Here is a 21,202-nt window from a genome sequence, read left to right on the forward strand (position 1 = left end):
GTTCCAATTTTCATTGACGTAACACTCTTCTTAGATATCATCATACATTTTGTTTTCTTAGTGAGTAGCGGTCAAAATACATAAAGAAAACTTGGGTGCACCCATCAGAATTTAAAAGACTACTGTGAACTAGCTCGCCACAAGACTATAATACCACGTCCTACTAGAAATAACAATAAATAAGTTATTTCCATATCAAAATGATTTAAAAAATTATGATAAAATCAAGAATCTAATTATCACTAAATTAGAGAAAATTATGAATTTTAATAGGTAATTAACCACCTAAAGTTGTATCAAAAAACAAGTTTTTTAAAGGCCACCAGAAAAAAATAGCCAATATAGGTACTATTTTCTTACTAAAAATACAGTAATAGTTTGTTAGTAGTTGAATGATATTATTGTATTTTGCATCTAGTCAATCATGGTGTTCGAAATAAGAAACAAAGTGGCAATAGTGACCGGTGGAGCATCTGGAATCGGCTTACGTTTCGTTCGACAATTATTAACTAAGGATATTAGGGTAAATATTTAGTTTGAACATGATTTATTGGTTTTCTCTTACTGATAATGACTTCACCAGTTTTCCTACCACTCTGTCTATGTATAATTCTGACCTCCACAATGTATTATGTACAATGTACCTACTTGTTGCATCTAAACAATCTTCTTCTTCTTCAAATTCCCTGCCATTGCAAACGTTAACTATTAACATGACAATTCTGATCTTGCTTACGGCACTTCTGAATAGTTCGACCGATATGAGGCCGAACCGCTTCCGCAGATTTTGGAGCCACGAGCGCTTTCTCCTGCCTGGCCCCCGCTTACTGTCTATTTTCCCCTGGATAGTTGGTAGTAGACGGTGGCAGTAGACGGTATTTTTGAAGTTATACTTCTTTACGATCGAGGGTTAAATTTTATAATTCCCTGGAGCATGCGCAGACAGACAGTAGGTAGTTCGTTGCTAATCTTTCAAATTATGTACCTATGTATCAGCGGAAATAAGTCATTAAAAGAATATATTAGTGTTCTTAGTAAATGTATTATTTATTATAATCATTGTGTCTTTGGATTTGTCTTCCTCGGGCGTAAGATAATAAAATATCTATTTTTATACTTCACTTTGATCTATTTGTCACCGTGATGTGTAATTATATCCGACACGTCAATAGCACGGGGCTTGATAGCTCGGTTGGTATAGCATTGGACCAGAGATCAAGAGATCGCGGGTTCAAATCCCGGACGATTCATATTCATTTTTTTTTATTTTTTTTTATTTTTGGTATTGTTAAGTTTTGGTTAATTTTTGATAATTATTGTTAATTTTTGGTATTGTAACTGTTAACTATATTTATTTCGTTGAAATTATATAATAGAAGTATAACTTCTTACGTGCGTACAAAGTACACACACATTTTTTTTAATACCTAATAGGGAACTTGCATAAAATTTGAAATTCGAAAAAAATGTTATAAATCACAACAGAACATAATTTAAAACGTGTATCAAAGATAAAAAAGCTGTTTTTGTGTTCCGTTTGGCCCCTAAGACGATTCTAAATTCAAATTATTGTGGCTAGCCCAAAAGGCGTCTTGACGTCGTATGGTTGTGTGTTTACATTCTGCACCAACAAAGTAAATCAAATTGTATATAATTTTAAATTAGACATTATGAACGTCAGTAGAAAATACAGCTATGTGACGTCACAAGTGTTTTTGATCGTTTGAACTATTTTAAATTCATAGAAAACCTATGTGTTTTCTTTTATTTTCCATAGTAAACCTTCTTTCCTTTACTTCAAAAACTGCATCAAACTCCAATCTCAACAAACTGGTATATAGATATATATTATTACAATGACATACGATAAATTTCATTAGAATATAAATATTTTCCCCTTATTCCGTGACGATGAGCTGGCCAAATACCCAAGTGGGTGGAGGCTAATAAACTAAAGAAGAAGAATAATATATCTAAATATAACCATAAATATAAACATAAATAAAGTTCAACTATATGACATCACGGGTCGTTTGAACTATTTTAAATCACAGAAGATTTTAAATTTGTACTTCTAAGTTATTATATGAGTTTTTAAATTTTTGGTCGAGGATATTGGGACCGTACAAGTTCGGCAAAGCGACCTCTATTTCTACGCTCTGTACTTTTATTCGCGCTTTTAATTATATTGGCCAATTATATTAGTCCTGGTTGCTGGATAATTGTCAAGACCATAGTCCAAAAAAATAATAAGAAGAAAAAATAAGATGCAGGTTATGTTTAGCAAACGTAAACAATTGTATGTAGTAAATAAAATCAGTTATTAAAATGCAGTACTGCAAGCAAAATACAATTAATTAAATTTACCTTTATATAATAATTGCATATCATATCAATATTGTGGAGCAATATATAATTTTTCTGCGTCAATGACAGAAGGTATGAAATATACGTCAATTTGACAATTTCAATTGACAATATGAATTATTTAAGATAGTTGCAATATTTCTACGCGACTCGCGCACGGTCGTTTCTCGTTTCCCTTTCCAAGTACTTGCACACCGCGAATACAAAGAATGCGTCGGTACAACCACATTCCGAATGCTTCTGTCTTTGTCAGCGTCCAGGCCTCCAGACTCCAGACCATATTCGCGATTTAAACGAAATATAGAGGGCAGGTCGAATGCAGTAAAATGGCCGATATAAATGGTATAAACAAACATTCAATCGAGGAACAGAACAATACCGATTTGGTTTAAAATATTTTAATGTACTCCATAATGCTAAAATTTACTAAAAATTTCTTAATATTGACCAAATTCCATTCAAATTAACAATTTTCTGGTTTGTTTATACCACTTATAGTAAATTTATTCCACCAGAGGTCAGATACTTTGTTTTTCATCGCGAGTAGTAAGGTCGGAAACATGTAGTATTTAGTTAGACGTAGTTTTAGGGGAAGAAACAAATTCTTAGATACTTATGAGGAGCTTTCTCATATTGTTAAATGCTGCTCTAGCTCGTTCTATTCTCTCCTTTATTTCTGTGGCCTTTTGCCATTTTGCATTTAAGATGCTGCAAAGCTATACATAAGATTCTACATGGTCAACTAGTATGTTGTTTATCCGTAACTGTCGAGAAGGTTGTTGCTTTTTGCTTATCAGCATCCATTTATATCTTCTTGATGTTGAGGCCGTACTCCTCACTAACTAAATTAACCCTTTCCTTTATCTGTTGTGATTCATGTATGCTACTGGCATTGCGTCATTGGCATTAGTCAAGAAAGCAACTGCGCATCCGCTAGGAAAAATATTCCGATTCGGATTTTTTGCACAATCTTACTCAAAAAGGACCCATTTTAACAAATTTGCATGTTGTCAGGACCAGAAGTGGGTCAAAAATTTTTTAAACGTTTTTTTTTTGTTTTTTTCCTAAAATTATTTTTTTTTTGCATGGAACAAAGTTTTTTTAGGATTTTTGGATCATTCCAAACAGAAAAGGTCTTTAGTGACTAGTTTTTGACATATATGCGATTAAAAATTGAAAAATTGCGAAATCGGCCATTTTTAACCTTCAAACACTATGTGAAAAACTTAAAATTTGAATGTTGCCAAGGTAGGTAGATATTGTTTAAACATCGATTGATGAAATCCCGAAGAGTTTTTTGCAATACAGTATTCAAAACTCCTTTGTTTTTTAATTTCTAATCACGCGTGCGCGACACTATTTTCCACCGTTGCATGTGTATACAGTATGGTGCAAATGAAAGGAATAAATTCGTTATTTCGTAAACCGGCGACTTTAAGGAAAAACCCGAAACAGGTCGATTTTTATTTTTAAGTTATAATATTGTGGCAAATATGGTATACTAGTGACGTCATCCATCTGGGCGTGATGACGTAATCGATAATTTTTGTAAATGAGAATAGGGGTCGTGTGCTAGCTCATTTGAAAGGTTCTTCAATTCTCTATTCAGTAATATAAACATTTACAGAATTATTTATACAGCGTGTCCAAAATTTTTTTATGAAATTAAATTATTTGATAAAAAAAGAAGTAGAAGGACACCCTGTATAAATAATTATATAAATGTTTATATTACTGAATAGAGAATTAAAGAACCTTTCAAATGAGCTAGCACACGACCCCTATTCTCATTTAAAAAAAATCATCGATTACGTCATCACGCCCAGACGGATGACGTCACTAGTATACCATATATGCCACAATATCATAACTTAAAAATAAAAATCGACCTGTTTCGGGATTTTTCCTTAAAGTTGCCGGTTTACGAAATAACGAATTTATTCCTTTCATTTGCACCATACTGTCGGTGGAAAATAGTGTCGCGCACGCTTGATTAGCAATTAAAAACAAAGGAGTTTTGATATTGTATTGCAAAAAACTCTTCGGGATTTCATCAATCGATGTTTCAAAAATATCTACCTACCTTGGCAACATTCAAATTTTCAGTTTTTCACATAGTTTTTGAGGGTTAAAAATGGCCAATTTCGCAATTTTTAATCGCTTATATGTCAAAAACTATCAACTTTAGAGAAATGTCACTAAAGACCTTTTCTGTTTGGAATGATAAAAAAGATTAAAAAAAACTTTGTTCCATGCAAAAAAAATAATTTTAGGAAAAAAAAAACAAAAAAAAACGTTTAAAAAATTTTTGACCCACTTCTGGTCCTGGCAACATGCAAATTTGTTAAAACGGGTCCTTTTTGAGTAAGATTGTGCAAAAAATCCGAATCAGAATATTTTTCCTAGCGGATGCGCAGTGGCTTTCTGAACTACATATTTTATATTGTTTGTTAACTCACCTTCTATTTTTATGCCCTCATTTGCATTTTCCATACATGTTTTAAATATTTTCTCGGAGTAAATATTGAATAGAAGTGGGGATAAGCTACACCCCTGCCGCACACCTCTTTTGAGTAATATACATACCTAACATAATTATGTATACAGAGTAATCAAAGAAACATTTTTTAATTGCGTTAATTGACACAAGAAGTATGCGTGTAATTTATTTAATTCAAAATACATTTTACTGCTGTCAGAAAACCGAAAAAATGTTTATTTGCAAAATATACATTGCTTTTCGCTTAAATTAAATGTTTGAACTGCCATCCACTTGCCTCTTAGCAACAATTAAAACGCTGACGACAATCTTGAATATTGTGGATCATTTCTGAAGTTATATTCAATGTTGTAAATTTTTTGGTCGATTGGCAATCCAGATCATCCTCATTGATTTCTTAAAATGTATTGAATTCGATAGGATGTAATTGTAATTTATTTAATAATAAAAACTCTTTTATTTAATATAAAATTTCCTAATATTTATATGTCCTAATATTCCAACTAGTAAAGCCGATATGTGAAACAATTGTGCATTTAATGATAGAAGTATATAATTTCGACCACATATACTACACATATAAAGGTTCAAATTTAGATAAGAGGCCATATCAGATTTTGCCTTTTACAAAAATGGCGGGCATTCAAAATGGCGACTATACATATGTGACTAATAGCACGATAACTTTTGAACGAGACGTCAGATTTTAACCAAATTTGGAATGTAGGTTCCTTTTTTGATGTATAAGATCAAGGTCTTGCACGGGAAGAATCGGTTTACCAGAAGTTCTGTTTTTCCTGATTTTTTATGTAAAAATATGTTGTTTATTTTTTCAATTCTTATAAGTATATATGTTTTCAATAAATGCATAACGTATCTTCACATGTACCTATGTGCGGCAGATTCGTGCAAATGTTATAAGAATTATTGTGCATTTAATGGTAGAAGCATATAATTTGGACCGTATATTATACTACACATATAAAGGTTCAAATTTAGATATGAGCCAATCTCAGTTTTTGTTCCTTTTACAAAAATGGCGGGAATTCAAAATGGCGACTATACATATATGACTAATAGCACGATAACTTTTGAAGGGAAAGTCCGATTTCAGCCAAATTTGGCATCAAGGTTCTTTTTTTGATAAACAAGATCGAGGTCTTGAACCGGAAGAATCGGTTTACCAGAAGTTGTGTTTTTACTGTTTTTTTTTATGTAAAAATATGTTGTTTTTTTTCAATTCTTTCTCACTGTATACATTAATTTTTCAAAAAGATAATACCGCCATTGAAAAAAGTGTAAAAATATTTTTTAGGAAATATTTTGAACTTTTTAGTTATGTTAATTACCATTTAATACTTGCATAACGTATGTTCCCATGTACCTCTGGGCGGCAGATTCATTTTGAATGCCCGCCATTTTTGTAAAAGACAAAATCTGAGATGGCCTCATGTTTAAATTTGAATCCTTTATATGTGTAGTATGTGTGGTCCAAATTATATGCTTTTACCATTAAATGCACAATAATTCTTATGTTATTATTTGCACGAATCTGCCGCACATAGGTACCTACATGTGCAGATACGTTATGCATTGATTAAATGGTAATACTAGTGAGTTCAAAATATTTCCTAATAAATATTTTTACACTTTTTTCAACGGCGGTATTATCTTTTTGAAAAATTAATATATACAGGGTGAAAGAATTGAAAAAATAAACAACATATTTTTACATAAAAACCTAAAAACATAAAAATTTTTGGTAAACCGATTCTTTCGGTTTAAGAGTTCGATCTCATACATAAAAAAAACAACCTATATACCAAATTTGGTTGAAATCGGACTTTTTGTTCAAAAGTTATCGTGCTATTAGTCATATATGTATAGTCGCCATTTTGAATGCCCGCCATTTTTGTAAAAGGAAAAATCTGAGATGGCCTCATATCTAAATTTGAACCTCTATATGTGTAGTATACGTGGTCCAAATTATATGCTTCTACCATTAAATGCACAATAATTCATATAATATTTGCACGAATCTGCCGCACGTAGGTACATGTGAAGATAAGTTATGCATTTATTACAAGGTAAATAACATAACTAAAAAGTTCAAAATATTTCCTAAAAAATATTTTTACGCTCTTTTCACCGCCGGTATTACCTTTTTGAAAAATTATTATATACAGGGTGAAAGATTTGAAAAAAAACGACATATTTTTAAATAAAAAATCAGAAAAAACACAAGTTCTGGTAAACCGATTCTTCCAGTTCAAGAGTTCGATCTCATACATAAAAAACAACCTATAATATATCCATATGTGATTAATAGCACGATAACTTTTAAACGAAAAATCCGACTTCAACCAAACTTGGTATATTATACCAAGTTTGGTTGGTATATTATACCAAGTTTGGTTGAAGTCGGATTTTTTGTTTAAAAGTTATCGTGCTATTAGTCACATATGGATCGTCGCCATTTTTGTAAAAGGTCAAATCTGAGATGGCCTCATATATAATTTTGAACCTTTATATGTGTAGTATATGTGGTCCAAATAATATGCTTCTATCATTAAATGCACAGTTCTTTTAATATTTGCACGAATCTGCCGCACTAAACACATACTATATGGTAGGGGAGCCCAAGCGGAAATCACATGGGAAGAAACCTTGTACCCTGTAAATGTACCCCCACCATATATTGGCTTTTAATACAGGGAGCTCGTTAAGGGAAGTTCGAAAAAAATCTTTCCTTAGAAAAACTCGAAATCTTCAGATTAATATATGGTAAGTTACGTACATGCAGAACAGTGCATATTTCAAAAATCTGACAATTTGAGGAAAGTAAGGAAATGAGCGAGTCACAAAGTTTCACAAAAAAAATCGGATATTTCGCGAAATGAACGTCATATCGAAAAACTAAGAAATACGTGTTCAATATTTTTCAAATATCTATCGAATGATACCAAACACGACCCTCATGGAGAGGGGTGGAAGGTAAATTTAAAATTTTAAATAGGAGCCCCAATTTTTATTGCAGATTTGGATTCCCTACGTAAAAATAAGCAACTTTTATTTGAGACATTTTTTCGAATTATGGACTAATGGCGCTATAATCGGAAAAACGATTGTTAGAAATGGAAAATTCAATTAAAAAATGAAAAGTCCCCACTAAAGTGAAAAACTTAACTCTACTTTTTTTGGTTTTAGGACTTAATCTTCACAACCCAATAGGTTCCCATAACGCTTTAGTAACTGCAAATTTAGCACCATTGCCTCCAAATTGATGACCTACTTATAAAAAATTAAAATTGACACCTTTTAAGATTTTTTGTTGAAGTCGTCCGTTTCTGAAATAATCAATTTATTCCACAGATCATACTGTATGTACTTTTTCAATTTTTTCAGGGAGTAGTGATTGCTGATATAAATGCTGACAATGGAAAAAAAATATCGGAAGAATTAAAAAGAGAATTTGGTTCAGAAAAAATAGTATTTGCAAAAACAGATGTATCCAATACAAAGAGCTTTGAAGGTATGTTTTATTTCTTTATTATTTTTTCTATTTGTTTAATAAATTGCCATTCTTTTAGATGCATTTGAGATGGCGCTGAAACATTTTAAAAACATTGATATTCTTATAAACAATGCAGGAGTTTGTTTAGACAGCCAATGGGAGAAAGAAGTTGATATAAATTTGGTAGGTTTTGCTTACAATTTGGCAATTGGCAATATTGTTTTATGGGCTATTGATTGTGTTCAAAATAAGAGAACTAAAAGGAACTACAACTTTAACGGGATTTTATTGTCTCATATGATGAACGCACCTCTATTTATTTTTAAGAAATTTTAAATGTCAAAGTCCTAGTAATCCTACATTGTCCAATTTTCTGGCTTTACTCTGTATAATAAACATGTTTTAAAGTTTTTGTCTTGAATTTTTAAATTTTTTTCACTTTCCGTTGGTTCGGATTTGCCGAAAGTTCGGATTCGCGGGGTTCGGATTTACGGGGTTCTACTGTAATTAACTTTTCTTACTATCAAATGTAACATTGTATATACCTAAAGCTGCGAAGAAAAAAGTTACAGAACAATGTTTGCAAAGTAACAAGGAAAGTGGCTAAAAATCGCTGTGAGTGGCAAACTTTGTAAAATAATATTTTGAAAACTGTAAATCATAGAGCCTTTTACCAAACGCAATTTTAAAGGGAAAGGACGAAAGTTTTTTTTCTGTGAAGCAATGCCTATACCTATATCCCCGTGGAAAAAAGTTATGGGGCAATAAACAAATTTGCTATCTTTCGTGTTTTTTTCTTGCTTTTCTTTGGAATATATTTTTGTAAAAAAAAATAATTTTGACTTTAAAATGTTATATCTCGATAGTAAATTTAATCTGGAACAATTTTACTGTAGACATGTTTGTACCAAAAGTGCATAGAACTCACTCTAATTCACCCTGTGCCTAGGGACTAATTCACCCCTTTCTCAAAAACGCACCCCTTTAAATGGTAGCACTCCGCGGTTTTTTCATATTTAGAGGTCCATTGACTATACGAAACAATAAAACCCCGTTAACGTTGTAGTTCCTTTCTAAAATACATAATCAATACCTAGCCTATTACTTGAGTATAATTTTTCTTGGTTAACAAATGCATTATCACAAATCAATATCATCTTTGGCTTTTATATCTCTTCGTGAGTCTTTGCCGCGTTTACTATTGTCTTCCATTGGTTCCGATCCTGTGCTACTATTTCCCAAGGTCTCACTGCTTCCATCTTCTCCAGGTCTTCTCTGACTGTATTTTACCATCTTTTTCTAGGCACATTACTAATCAGTCTATCGTCATCACTTCGTACCACGTGGCCCGCCCATCTTAGGTTATTGACTTTTATGTATCTCACGATGTTTCCCTGTCCGAAGATAGTCTCTAATTCATTGTTGTATCTGCTCATCCATTCATTTGTCACACTGTCCCTGGAAGAACCATATATAACTCGCAGTATTATTTTGCGTTCCCATACTAATAGTTTATTGATTGCTTTCTTTCTTTCTCAATGTTCATGTTTCACTTAATAAATATTTAAATATCAACAAATGTTAGGGCGATATTTAAAAATGAACGGTACTTATCACATATCCACTCTCGATCACAGTGTAAAGCAAATTGCAGCATTGTGGCGCTGTTGCTAATGCTAAGATAGCCAAAATCAGAAATGGTAATAACAACACAGGCGCACTGTACGGATTCTAAGATAACTAAATTGGGCACGCCAGGGTTCCTCAACACGACTCTACCTTATCGGCAGAGTCTACGAGAAGTGTACGGTAAATTGAAGCTGTAATTACAAAAGAGAAATAAGTATGTCTTTGTATTGTCGAAGCGAAGATCGGTGGAATATGCGCATTTTATCAATGAAATTCGATATTTTTAAGATATTCCAGAAGCCGCTACAGATAAAATGTTTTAACGACCTATTCATCATTCAGAATTACTCAACGGATATTAGTACAGTTAAAATATTTAAGACGATAACCGGACAACATTGATTTAATGAGTAAAATTTAGTTTTTTTTTACTTTAATGACAAAAAAAGCAAGCCCATTAGCAGAACCCAATTAAAAATTATTTTGCACATCATATTTGAAACATTATTTGGTTGAAAAATCTCATTTTTGTTGGCAAAAAAAATATATTAATTTGTTTGGACTAAATTATAGTTGTGCTTATCTTAAAAAGGATATGTTACTATCAACATTCGCACAGTGTTGCCAAACTGAATTTTGTTATTTTGGGTGTAAATTTTTTCCACGGATCTCCGAGGGTACAATACTCACTTTATTAACGCTCAAAAAATTACGGGATCTGTATTTCAATGCATATTTTTTTTTATAATTCTCGAATCAAAGTTACGCGTGAAGTTAGTCGTATCGATGACAGTTGAGAGAACATGGGCGACAAAACTAAATTATATGACGAATGTGTTACGCCAAAAAACAGATTTTCCATTTTTTAGGGTTGTGGCACTATTGAAGTCGGAGTGCGACCTGTTTCAGATGTACGAAAGTCCGAGTTTACACTATTTTATTGAGTTTTTGCTATAGCCATGATATACTGGGTGTCCACTTATATTTTCCCCCATTTTAACTGCCTATAACTTTTAAACGGCTTTAGATAGAAATATGCGGTTTTCGATGAAATGTTTTATTTTACTAAAAGTTATGTCTGAATGGATTGAATTTTTTATATCGCTTTCAAATACGAAAAGAAAAATGACGGATTTTTGAAAAAAACGTTGTTGACTTTTTTTAATGGAACACCCAGTATATTTTTTTGTAAATTGAAAGAAAGGTCATTCACCTATCCAGCGATATAAAGTTTTTCAAAATCGGTTGTCAAATCACTGAGTAATTAATTTTTAAAATGAGAGGTGCACCGTGGATATCACATACCTAAATAACATTTGATATTATGTTATGTGGTTTCCACATTGCATCTCTTATTTTAAAAATTAATTGCTCAGTCATTTGACCACCGATTTTAAAAAATGACCACCGAATTTATATCGTTGGATAGGGAAATGACTGTTTTTTCAAATTTTTAAGTAAATGACCATTTTTATGTCGCTTTTAAATAAAAAAAGGCGGATTTTTGGAAAAAAAATAATGTGTGTGTACTTTGTACGCACGTAAGAAGTTATACTTCTAAATATGATTTCATTGAAATAAATATACTTTCGGACAGTTTATTTGTATTTTATTTAAAGATTAAATTAATTTTTACTTACTACTTTCCAAAAGTTTTTATTAAAACAATACCAAAAATTAAAAAAAGATTAAAACACCAGGATTTGAAACGGGGACCTCTTGATCTCCAGCCCAACGCTCTACCACTGAGCTATACCCTTTTGTTTATACGGGCTACAAGATTTCTCAGACATAGTGACAAACATACGACGTGATTTATAAAACACTTTAAATATTACTTATTATCTTATTCCCGAGGTAGACAAGTCCAAATACACAAAAATTATAATATTGTCCTTTTCATGAGCATTTTTCAGTGCGTAACAAATGATATGAAAAAGGGTAAGTCCGTGACAATACACATTTATGACATTTATTCTAATATGACATTTTAGTTAACTCTGACAGTTGTCACATTTTATTTTCAATTTGGAATAAAAACAAATCAAATGTGTTTCTTGCATTTATAAAATGGTATTTTCTTTGATTTGTATAGTCTTATAAATTATACAAATTATATTTGTAATATTATTATCTAATTAAAAAAATATTTTTTTATTATGGCGCCATCTATCGACAACTAGAATAACTAGAATAAATGTTATAAATGTCACCGATGGAATGTAATCACCGACGTGCGTTTTTTTTTCTGTCACATACAATTTAATGCGTTAGAAAGAAATCGAAAAACTGTGACGCACTGAAAGATGATCACGAGAAAAAGAATAATAGTTATTTATGATATAAAAATGTTAAACGCACAATTTTAAGGCACGTATGTGAAAGATTCGCTTCGCTCATTATGCAATTCACATGAGTGCCTTAAAAATGTACTTTTTAACACCTATATCATACAATATTTTTTCTACAAACGTCTTATATATCAACAATTATAATTTATTCATTCTCAATTACAGGACAATACCTACAAAAGCTTTTACTTGAACTTGAATGACATTCCATTTTTATATTTTTCTTGACATTACATCAAATCTACCTATACTGTCAATACGTAAATCATAACAACTATAGAATATCATCTACTTTTATTTTTTAATATTCTAACAAATAATTTTAACAGTTTTTTTCTACAAACGTGTTAAAAATGCAATAATACAGTTTAAATTAAATTTAAAAAAACATTTTAAACCACCTTTTTCAAATTACGCAAGTTGTATTATTAATATTAATGTTAATAAATGAAATTTAAATATTTTGACGTTTCACAATTTGACAATTCACTTTTAACTGCAGTGCCTTAAAATTTTTTAAACCACTGGTCCTTTAAAGTAGCATTTTTAACGCTCCTATGGAGTGCTGCAAGTTGCATTTTTAACACGTTTATAGAAAAATATATTTAAAAACACTAATATATCCTTTCCACACCTTTTCTGGACTGATACATACATAAATTAAAACATTTAGTAACAAACTCCATACTGTCTGTGTACGCATGCGCGCAGATTAATAAAATTTCACCCTCAATCGCGCCTAAAGAAGTATAACTTCAAAAAAACGTTGTTGACTTTTTTTATTGAAACACCCAGTATATTTTTTTGTAGCTTGAAAAAACATTCATTAACCTATCCAGCGATATTAAATTTTTTAAAATCGGTTGTCAAATGACTGAGCAAATAATTTTTAAAATGAAAGATGCAATGTGGAAATCACATAACATAATATCATTTTGCTTAGTTAGATATATGTTATTTAGGTATGTGATATCCACGTTGCACCGTTCATTTTAAAAATTAATTACTCAGTGATTTGACAACCGATTTTGAAAAACTTTATATCGCTGGATAGGTGAATGACCTTTCTTTCAATTTACAAAAAAATATACTGGGTGTTCCATTAAAAAAAGTCAACAACGTTTTTTTCAAAAATCCGCCATTTTTCTTTTCGTATTTGAAAGCGATATAAAAAATTCAATCCATTCAGACAAAACTTTTAGTAAAATAAAACATTTCATCGAAAACCGCATATTTCTATCTAAAGCCGTTTAAAAGTTATAGGCAGTTAAAATGGGGAAAATATAAGTGGACACCCGGTATTTTATGTTTTGTTTCATTTATCACATGTTTTTCTAATTTTTTACCTACCATAATATTTTATTTTTGTAGAAAGGACCCATCAACGGAATAATTCTAGGTATGGAAAAATATTTACGGAACCATAAACAAGGAAACGAAGCAGTGATTTTAAATGTATCTTCCGCTAGTGTCCTATACTCGGTTCCTTTGTTCCCAATATACGTGGGCACCAAACATGCAATAGTGGGATTAACGAGATGTTGGGGCCATCCTTGGCATTTTGGACGAACTAAAGTTAGAGTTGTTGCTGTTTGTCCTGGACTTACCAATACTCCCATCTTAGATGGTTTTCAAACAAGTTGTCTTAGTCAGGCGTATTTGCCTTTAATTGAAAAGATAAACGTTGACTTTGGGCATACTATGCAAAGGTAGGTTTATATAATAACCGTGGGTTTATATTATCGACGTCCAATGAACGGAACAAATAGCCAATAAACTGAGTCTTTCGTTTCCCATCTTGTTTCTGGATAAAGTTTTTACTCGCTTCATTGTTGAGAACGAAGGTTCTACACTGGACATTGTGACAGGTATAATTGCCAAAATTGTAAGGAATTTGTAAATGTTTGAAAAAAAATCTTTATTACAATGTTCCATTACGTGGAGAACTTCGGTATTTGGTTCCGATGATAAGATATTGGTAAGATGATATTGTATTACAGTTACTCCATAACATATATTCAGCTTTTATTGCTGTAAGAGAAGTGTCGTGGAAGTAATAGGCAGCCAAATTTTCTATTGCTTTTTCTGTAGAGGCAAATGTAGGTAAAATAATTTGAAATGCTGATAGAATACTTTCGTTTTTGCTAAATCTGATGTTTAAATTGGATATAAGTTGATCCGTACACTGAATAAAAACAGAAATAATCCTAGTAAAAAATAATAACTCGGGGATAAACTTGCTGCCTTGATACAAAAGCCGAGGCAGTTTTGGGAGGGGTCCGGACCCCATGGACGCCTCCCGCTTGGCTACGTGCCTGGTTTTGAATGAGTTTTGTATTTGTTGAATGTTGAAATAATTTTTAATAGTAAAATAATTCGTTGGTAATAAGTTTAATAGGTTAATAAGTTTAATAGTAATAAGCCGATTTGAATTGCGTTTCGAAGTTTCAACTGCACTAGCCCAAAGGTTTTTTTTAAACCAAGGTTTCAAGCATGTGGTTTAAGCCTGCCAACCTTGAACATAACCTTGATTTCTGCAGCAGAATCGATAGTGTTCATATTAAACCGGCCACTCACGATATTGTGGCGTGGTTAAATTTTGTCGAATTCGACTAAATCACACCCTCAGTAATATAAGGGCCTAACTCAAAATTTGTGTAAACTGTGATTTTAAATGATATGGGCACAAAATAAAATTCTCTAGCGGTTAGCGTTGACAGAGAGATAAAAAGAACATTAAATGGTTCAGTAACTATATTTGTCCAGGTCTGGACATGGACATAATGTTTGTATATATGCGTCGGTCTTGACGGTCCAGTTAGCTGGGGCTCAGTCGATCGACAAGTTTAGTGGATTTGCGATTTGCAATCGCTGGTTCGAGCCTCAGCTAGGTCATGAAATTTATAAAAGGCCAACGCCGTAGTATAAAACTCAATAGAGTCTACGGCTTGGTCTGGAATAAACTGGCGTCTGATCGGCCTATGGAGGAGCGGTACGGGAAGGGATAAGGGCTTCCGGCTTGGTGATACTCCTCCATAGATCCCTACCGAAGGGCGTTGACGCCTAAGAACGGTGTATACATACATACTATATTTGTGCCTCCCTCTTACTCTCCCGCTCACCTCTTGTTTTTACTGCTACAAGGTAGCAATCGGTAACATGTCTTTCTATGACGAATATCCTGGTGAGTTTGTGTTTTGATATTTTGTATTATATAGAACAGTTTTTAGTTGAGCCGTTATATTATAGAAACTATAATAAATAAATGGGTACAATTCATAATAGATCGCTATTTTTCATAAACAGTGACAGAGCATTCATAATATAAGGGATCAAACTTGAAGAGTTTCTTATTTCTGTTGTTTTTTTGTAATATATGGGACTAACTTGAAAGTATTTTTTTCCATTACATGTAATTAATGGAATTTATTTATATTATTATTTTTTATCACGGCTATTTATTGTGTAATTATTAAGTAACAAATCTGCCAAATTTCACATTTATAACTTAAATAATAAGCATGTTATTTGAAAAAATAGCTGTAATATTGGAAACCAGAATCTTTAAACGCGATTTCCCAACAATCTGCTTTTTTGAATTGTGCCTCTATATTACTGAGGGCGCGAAATGGCAAAAATTTTGATCGTGTGTGACCGTGCTTCCAACAAAATCGTTACAATTTTACCACAGAGAAACTGGTTTCGATACTGCAGAATAATTGATATTATCGACTATTTTGTCGAACGACACCGCAGTATCGGCCGGCTTTATTATTAGGGATTCATGATCGACGTCCAATATAATTGGTTTCATTTTTCTGCTTTTTCTAAAGTAACATGTTCGCCCCTTTTGTGCGCTTTATTGTTCCATTAAGATTCTTTTTTCATTGGCTGTAACAATGATTGATATAACCATTCAGTATATGTGTTGTGATACATATTATGATACGAGACTTATGGAACATTTCCACTATGTAACCCAAAAATTGTTCCACAACTTTTTCGGCTGTTTTAATATGTTGTAATGAAAAGTGAAATTCAATTCGCTATTTGTAGCAATACCTAAAAGCCTATTTGAAAACAATACCGATTTGAACAACTCATTCTTATCAAATTACTTTTAAGACGTAAATATCTTTATACAAACACACATCAAAGCAAAATGGAAGAACAATGTCAATATCTTTAGTTACTCCTATGCTCACCAGGTGGAGTACCGATTATTTTAATTTGCCTATACCCCAGTATATCCTTGTAGACGGCCTATGTCAAAATACTAGGCAAATTGGGTTAAATTGTCTTAAAATGATCTGAGGAATCCATAAGGAAAAATTTCCCGTAACTGGCTGTATACCATTAATTACAAAAATTGAAGAAAGACTTCTGTGTAAAAGGTATATTTATTAAAACCCCAATAAAGGGCTACATTAAAAGACAAAACGTTTTCGCTCTAAAGAGAGCATCATCAGTGTTCTAAGCAAGCTCTACATGCTAAGCCACCAAAAATACATAGGTTAAAACCCTTAAAACGCTGACCAAAAGTCTTACATTCTCGTGTATTATGTTAAACCCTGGCGATGGGTGAAAATGAAAAAGATATACCTCACAGCATTATATGACTCTACCACGTGTATGTGGGTGGTTGAGTTGATTTCTCTGTCTTCACATTTTCTTCTGTCTGAAGACAGAGAAATCAACTCAACCACCCACATACACGTGGTAGAGTCATATAATGCTGTGAGGTATATCTTTTTCATTTTCACCCATCGCCAGGGTTTAACATAATACACGCCAATGTAAGACTTTTGGTCGGCGTTTTAAGGGGTTTAACCTATGTATTTTTGGTGGCTTAGCATGTAGAGCTTGCTTAGAACACTGATGATGCTCTCTTTAGAGCGAAAACGTTCTGTCTTTTAATGTAGCCCTTTATTGGGGTTTTAATAAATATACCTTTTACACAGAAGTCTTTCTTCAATTTTTGATCTGAGGAATCTCCAGTCTTCGTTTGTCAGAAGAGTGTCTGGACACGCTGTATATGTCTACGGTTACGCTAGTATTGGGTTTGAACTGCCCAAGGAACGACGCAATAAATCCAATATTTGAAAGTATTGAAAACTTTTAAACTGAATTCCAGCTGAATTTTACTACTTTATTTTTAAACCAAGAGGAGTAAACTAAAAGACAGATTCACACCCAAGAAAGTCACTAGAAATATCACCAAATACATCTTCTTTTTTGTTTGATATCACATCGGCCTTTGACGGTAATCCATAAATATTATATTATGCTAATAGGTACGTCGCTAAAGATCACTTCTAAAAACAACTGTTAGTTATATATGTTACAGTTCAAGTTGATTCTCAGTTAAGGGTCGTTTAAACACAGCGATAAATCAAACAACTTATCAAGGTCAATCGAGTTGTTGCAACTTATCATTGTGTGTAAACGGTGTATCGCACAACTTATCAAAGTTGGAGTTGGGTTGAAGGTGGTATCGCATTGAATCGCAGCGTCTAAACAGCGTTTCAACTTGTCATCACAACTAGTTGCTGTGACTTATCGTTGTGTTTAAACGACGCTTAAGAGTTGACTCCAACTAGTTGGAGTCAACTCCAACTGAAACGAGCAGTAAAAGTTGATTTTAAAAATTTAAATCAACTTTTACTAGTTGGAGTTGACTCTTCCTGGATCGATTCAGTAAATGTTGATTATACGAGAATCTTAAGTGCATTTTTGATGAGTGTGCGTTTCTTTGTTTTGACCGTTTCAACTACTTATTAGTATAGTCTGTAACGTCGCCCCCGTTAGGTTAATTATTCTGATTCGATTTTTTGCACAAACTTACTCAAAGAAATACATCCGTATAACAATCCTTATAACAAATACACAGGGTGTCACGCGGTACCGCGGTCGAAAAATTGTTTAACCAATTTCAGTAAAGTCAGCTAGTAAAGTGACTCTTCTCTTTATCTAACGAGTCTGATATTACGAGCAGAGGAACAGACGCGTTCGATAAAGAGTCTTGAGGTGGTGCGTACAACATTGTATCGTTAATCATAAAAAACATTAACACTTACAACATTGAGGAATTTTTTTTAATTTTAGACGAAATAAAAAATTCGTATGACAGTAATGACAGATGACTTTTGCATGATGGCCGGTTTTGATGTTTAATCGATAGTTATCAATATTGTATACCTACCTAATTACTAAATCTGTAAAGTTTTGATTTATTTTGTATGAATATAACTGCGAAACACTACAGAATTTTACTTTTTGACATAAATTTTATTAATAATAAGATAAATTTTGTACAATATTTTTAATAATTAAAGTAAATAAATTTTAATTTCACTCAAATAAATAATCGATTGCTGCCATTGATCACTTACATTCAATCTCGGTTAATTTGATTAATTATCGCGGCAGGTAAAGTAACATTCCTCTTTCAATACAACAAAGTGTTACTTTACTGCCGAAAATGAGGGCAAATGAGTACAATAATGAATGATTTTAGTGAAGTTTGGCGATATACAATGATTTTAAACAAATTCGCAAAAATACATAGTTTTTTCACTTTGTACAAATTTTTTTTTAGATTCGTTGGGCCTTTTTTTCTCTAAAATTGACTGTTGTCGAGTTATTAGCGACTTAAAATTTGAAAAACGCCAAAATAACCATTTTCAAGGTTTAATAACTCGGTTAAAGATAATTATTGTCAAAGTCGAGCGGGCGGCCGTGGAATAACGGCATAATCGCTGGCCTCATACGCCAGTGGACGTGGGTTCGAGCCCTGCTAAAGACAAACCATTTTCATTTTCAATAATGACACGAGCCGTCTCACCGTGCCTCGGAGAGCACGTTAAGCAGTCGGTCCCCCTGGGCTAGTGTACATCGACACTAGTTACTTGAAACAGGGTTAAAGATGTAATTGGCGCCGGAACTGTCCGAAAGGCAAAAATGCCATACGATATTATTATATTATGAAAGTCAGAAACTAAAAAAAAAACAAAGATTACAGCTACCTCTATAAGATCCTGAAGAAATTTTTGTCATTATTTCATTAATAAGATACTATTTTTAATTATCAACAATGAGCGCTAACCGTGTATTGAGGCGGCCGTCAATGTGAGTGCGAGTGAGATTCACCATTGGATGGCTGGAATGGTGCATCTCTTTAGCACTCACCATTGACGGCCGCCTAATACGCACTTAGCGCTCATTGTTAATAATTAAAGATAAAGCTTAGTAATAAAATAGTGAAAAAAATTTCTACTGGATCTTGTAGAGGGGGCTATAAACTTTGATTTGGTCACTTTCTGACTTTCATAATAATGGATTTTAACCGAGTTATTAAGCCTTGAAAATGGCTATTTTCGCATTTTTCAAATTTTAAATTGCGTATAACTCGACAACAATCAATTTTAGAGAAAAATCACAAAATACATTTTTTTGCTCAGAATAACCCAAACGATCTAAAAAAAAATTGTTCGAAGTGAAAAAATTATTTTTATGAATGTCTAAAAAGATTGTTTAAAAAACAATTTATCGATCAAGGTACTGCCTGGCACCCAGTAGATTTGTTATAAGGACCTCTTTTTGAGTAAGTTTGTGCAAAAAATTCGAATCGGAGTAATTTACCTAACGGGGGCGACGATACAGCCTAGACTAATTTGAACACATTCAGTAACATTTAATTTCTAGAATGCGCTGTTTGTGTGAATCAGAATCAACTTTTACTAAATGGCATTGGGAAGAGTATACTTTTCCTCGTTGGAGTCTACTTTTACTAGTAAATGTTGAATATAAATCTTCATTTTATATTTATAATCAACTTTTACTGAAACCAGCCGTTAGAGTTGACTCCAACTAGTTGGAGTCAACTCCAACTGGATAATCAACTTGAACTGTAACATATATAAAGACAGATTAAAATCTAAAAATTAAAGAAATAACGCAGAAAATACAAAAAATCGCTGATATAACTTAATTAACCTATGAAATGCCAATGTCAAAATTTTATAAATGTCATTAGTGTCAAAATTTGACACTACAGTGGAGTTGCCTGAGGTTGGATCAATTACAAACAAGCTTTATGGCGCGGGAAATTTGAATTACTCCTCTTGGTTTAAAAACAGACATAGGTTCAAGTAATTTGATCTCTTACTATATTAAATCTAAAACCTCTAAAACTGAAAACCTCTAAAACTATAAACAATTTGTTTAGGTGAGTTTTTATAAATTTATATTTTACAGTCCAGAACATCTTGCGAAGGAAGCGATACATGTATTAGAAAAGGCGCCAAATGGAACCGTCTGGGCTATCGAAAACAGCCAATCACCAATTGAATATACTGTTTTAGATCACGCTGATAAATTATCCAATAATATTTTACATTAATGAGGTAATTGATTTGTAAATAGAATTTTTAAATGTGAATATATTTTATCTATATTGAGTATAATAAAGAGAATCATTTTAACCAAGTTTGAATTAATTTTCTAAAGTATTTACAGATGCAACCAACATTTGTAGCATCTCCCAAAAAAAGTGTAACAACCGCTACTTTTCTCCGCTTAAAAAAGTGTAACAACCGACAACAGTCGGTTGTGTAACAACCGACTGTGGTGCCTGTTATGTACGAATCACTAATATAGTATAGTTGTATATATAATCATGTATGCACTATAGTAGTTGTCTTCTGTACAACCCTCAACAGAAAAAAAAATGGCGACGAAAATGTTACAAACACATTAAAACTGTTTTCATGGCATGGGTATATCACCCAACCATCATGGCTGAGGAGAAACAGCTGAATAATCATAAGTCATGGTCAAATG

General features: G+C 32.4%; 1 protein-coding gene across 1 annotated transcript; it reads left to right on the forward strand.

Moving 5' to 3' along the window:
- Positions 1-366: 366 nt before the first annotated feature.
- On the forward strand, positions 367-20,844 carry LOC114327100 (15-hydroxyprostaglandin dehydrogenase [NAD(+)]-like). The gene is made up of 5 exons (XM_050648820.1): positions 367-523; positions 8,273-8,399; positions 8,458-8,564; positions 13,733-14,070; positions 20,618-20,844. The coding sequence occupies exons 1-5, from the start codon at positions 425-427 to the stop codon at positions 20,760-20,762; spliced, it is 816 nt and encodes a 271-aa protein (XP_050504777.1). The 5' UTR covers positions 367-424; the 3' UTR covers positions 20,763-20,844.
- The last annotated feature ends 358 nt before the right edge of the window (positions 20,845-21,202 follow it).

The sequence above is a fragment of the Diabrotica virgifera genome, chromosome 4 (genome assembly GCF_917563875.1).
Source record: "Diabrotica virgifera virgifera chromosome 4, PGI_DIABVI_V3a".
NCBI classification, from domain to species: Eukaryota; Metazoa; Arthropoda; class Insecta; order Coleoptera; family Chrysomelidae; genus Diabrotica; species Diabrotica virgifera.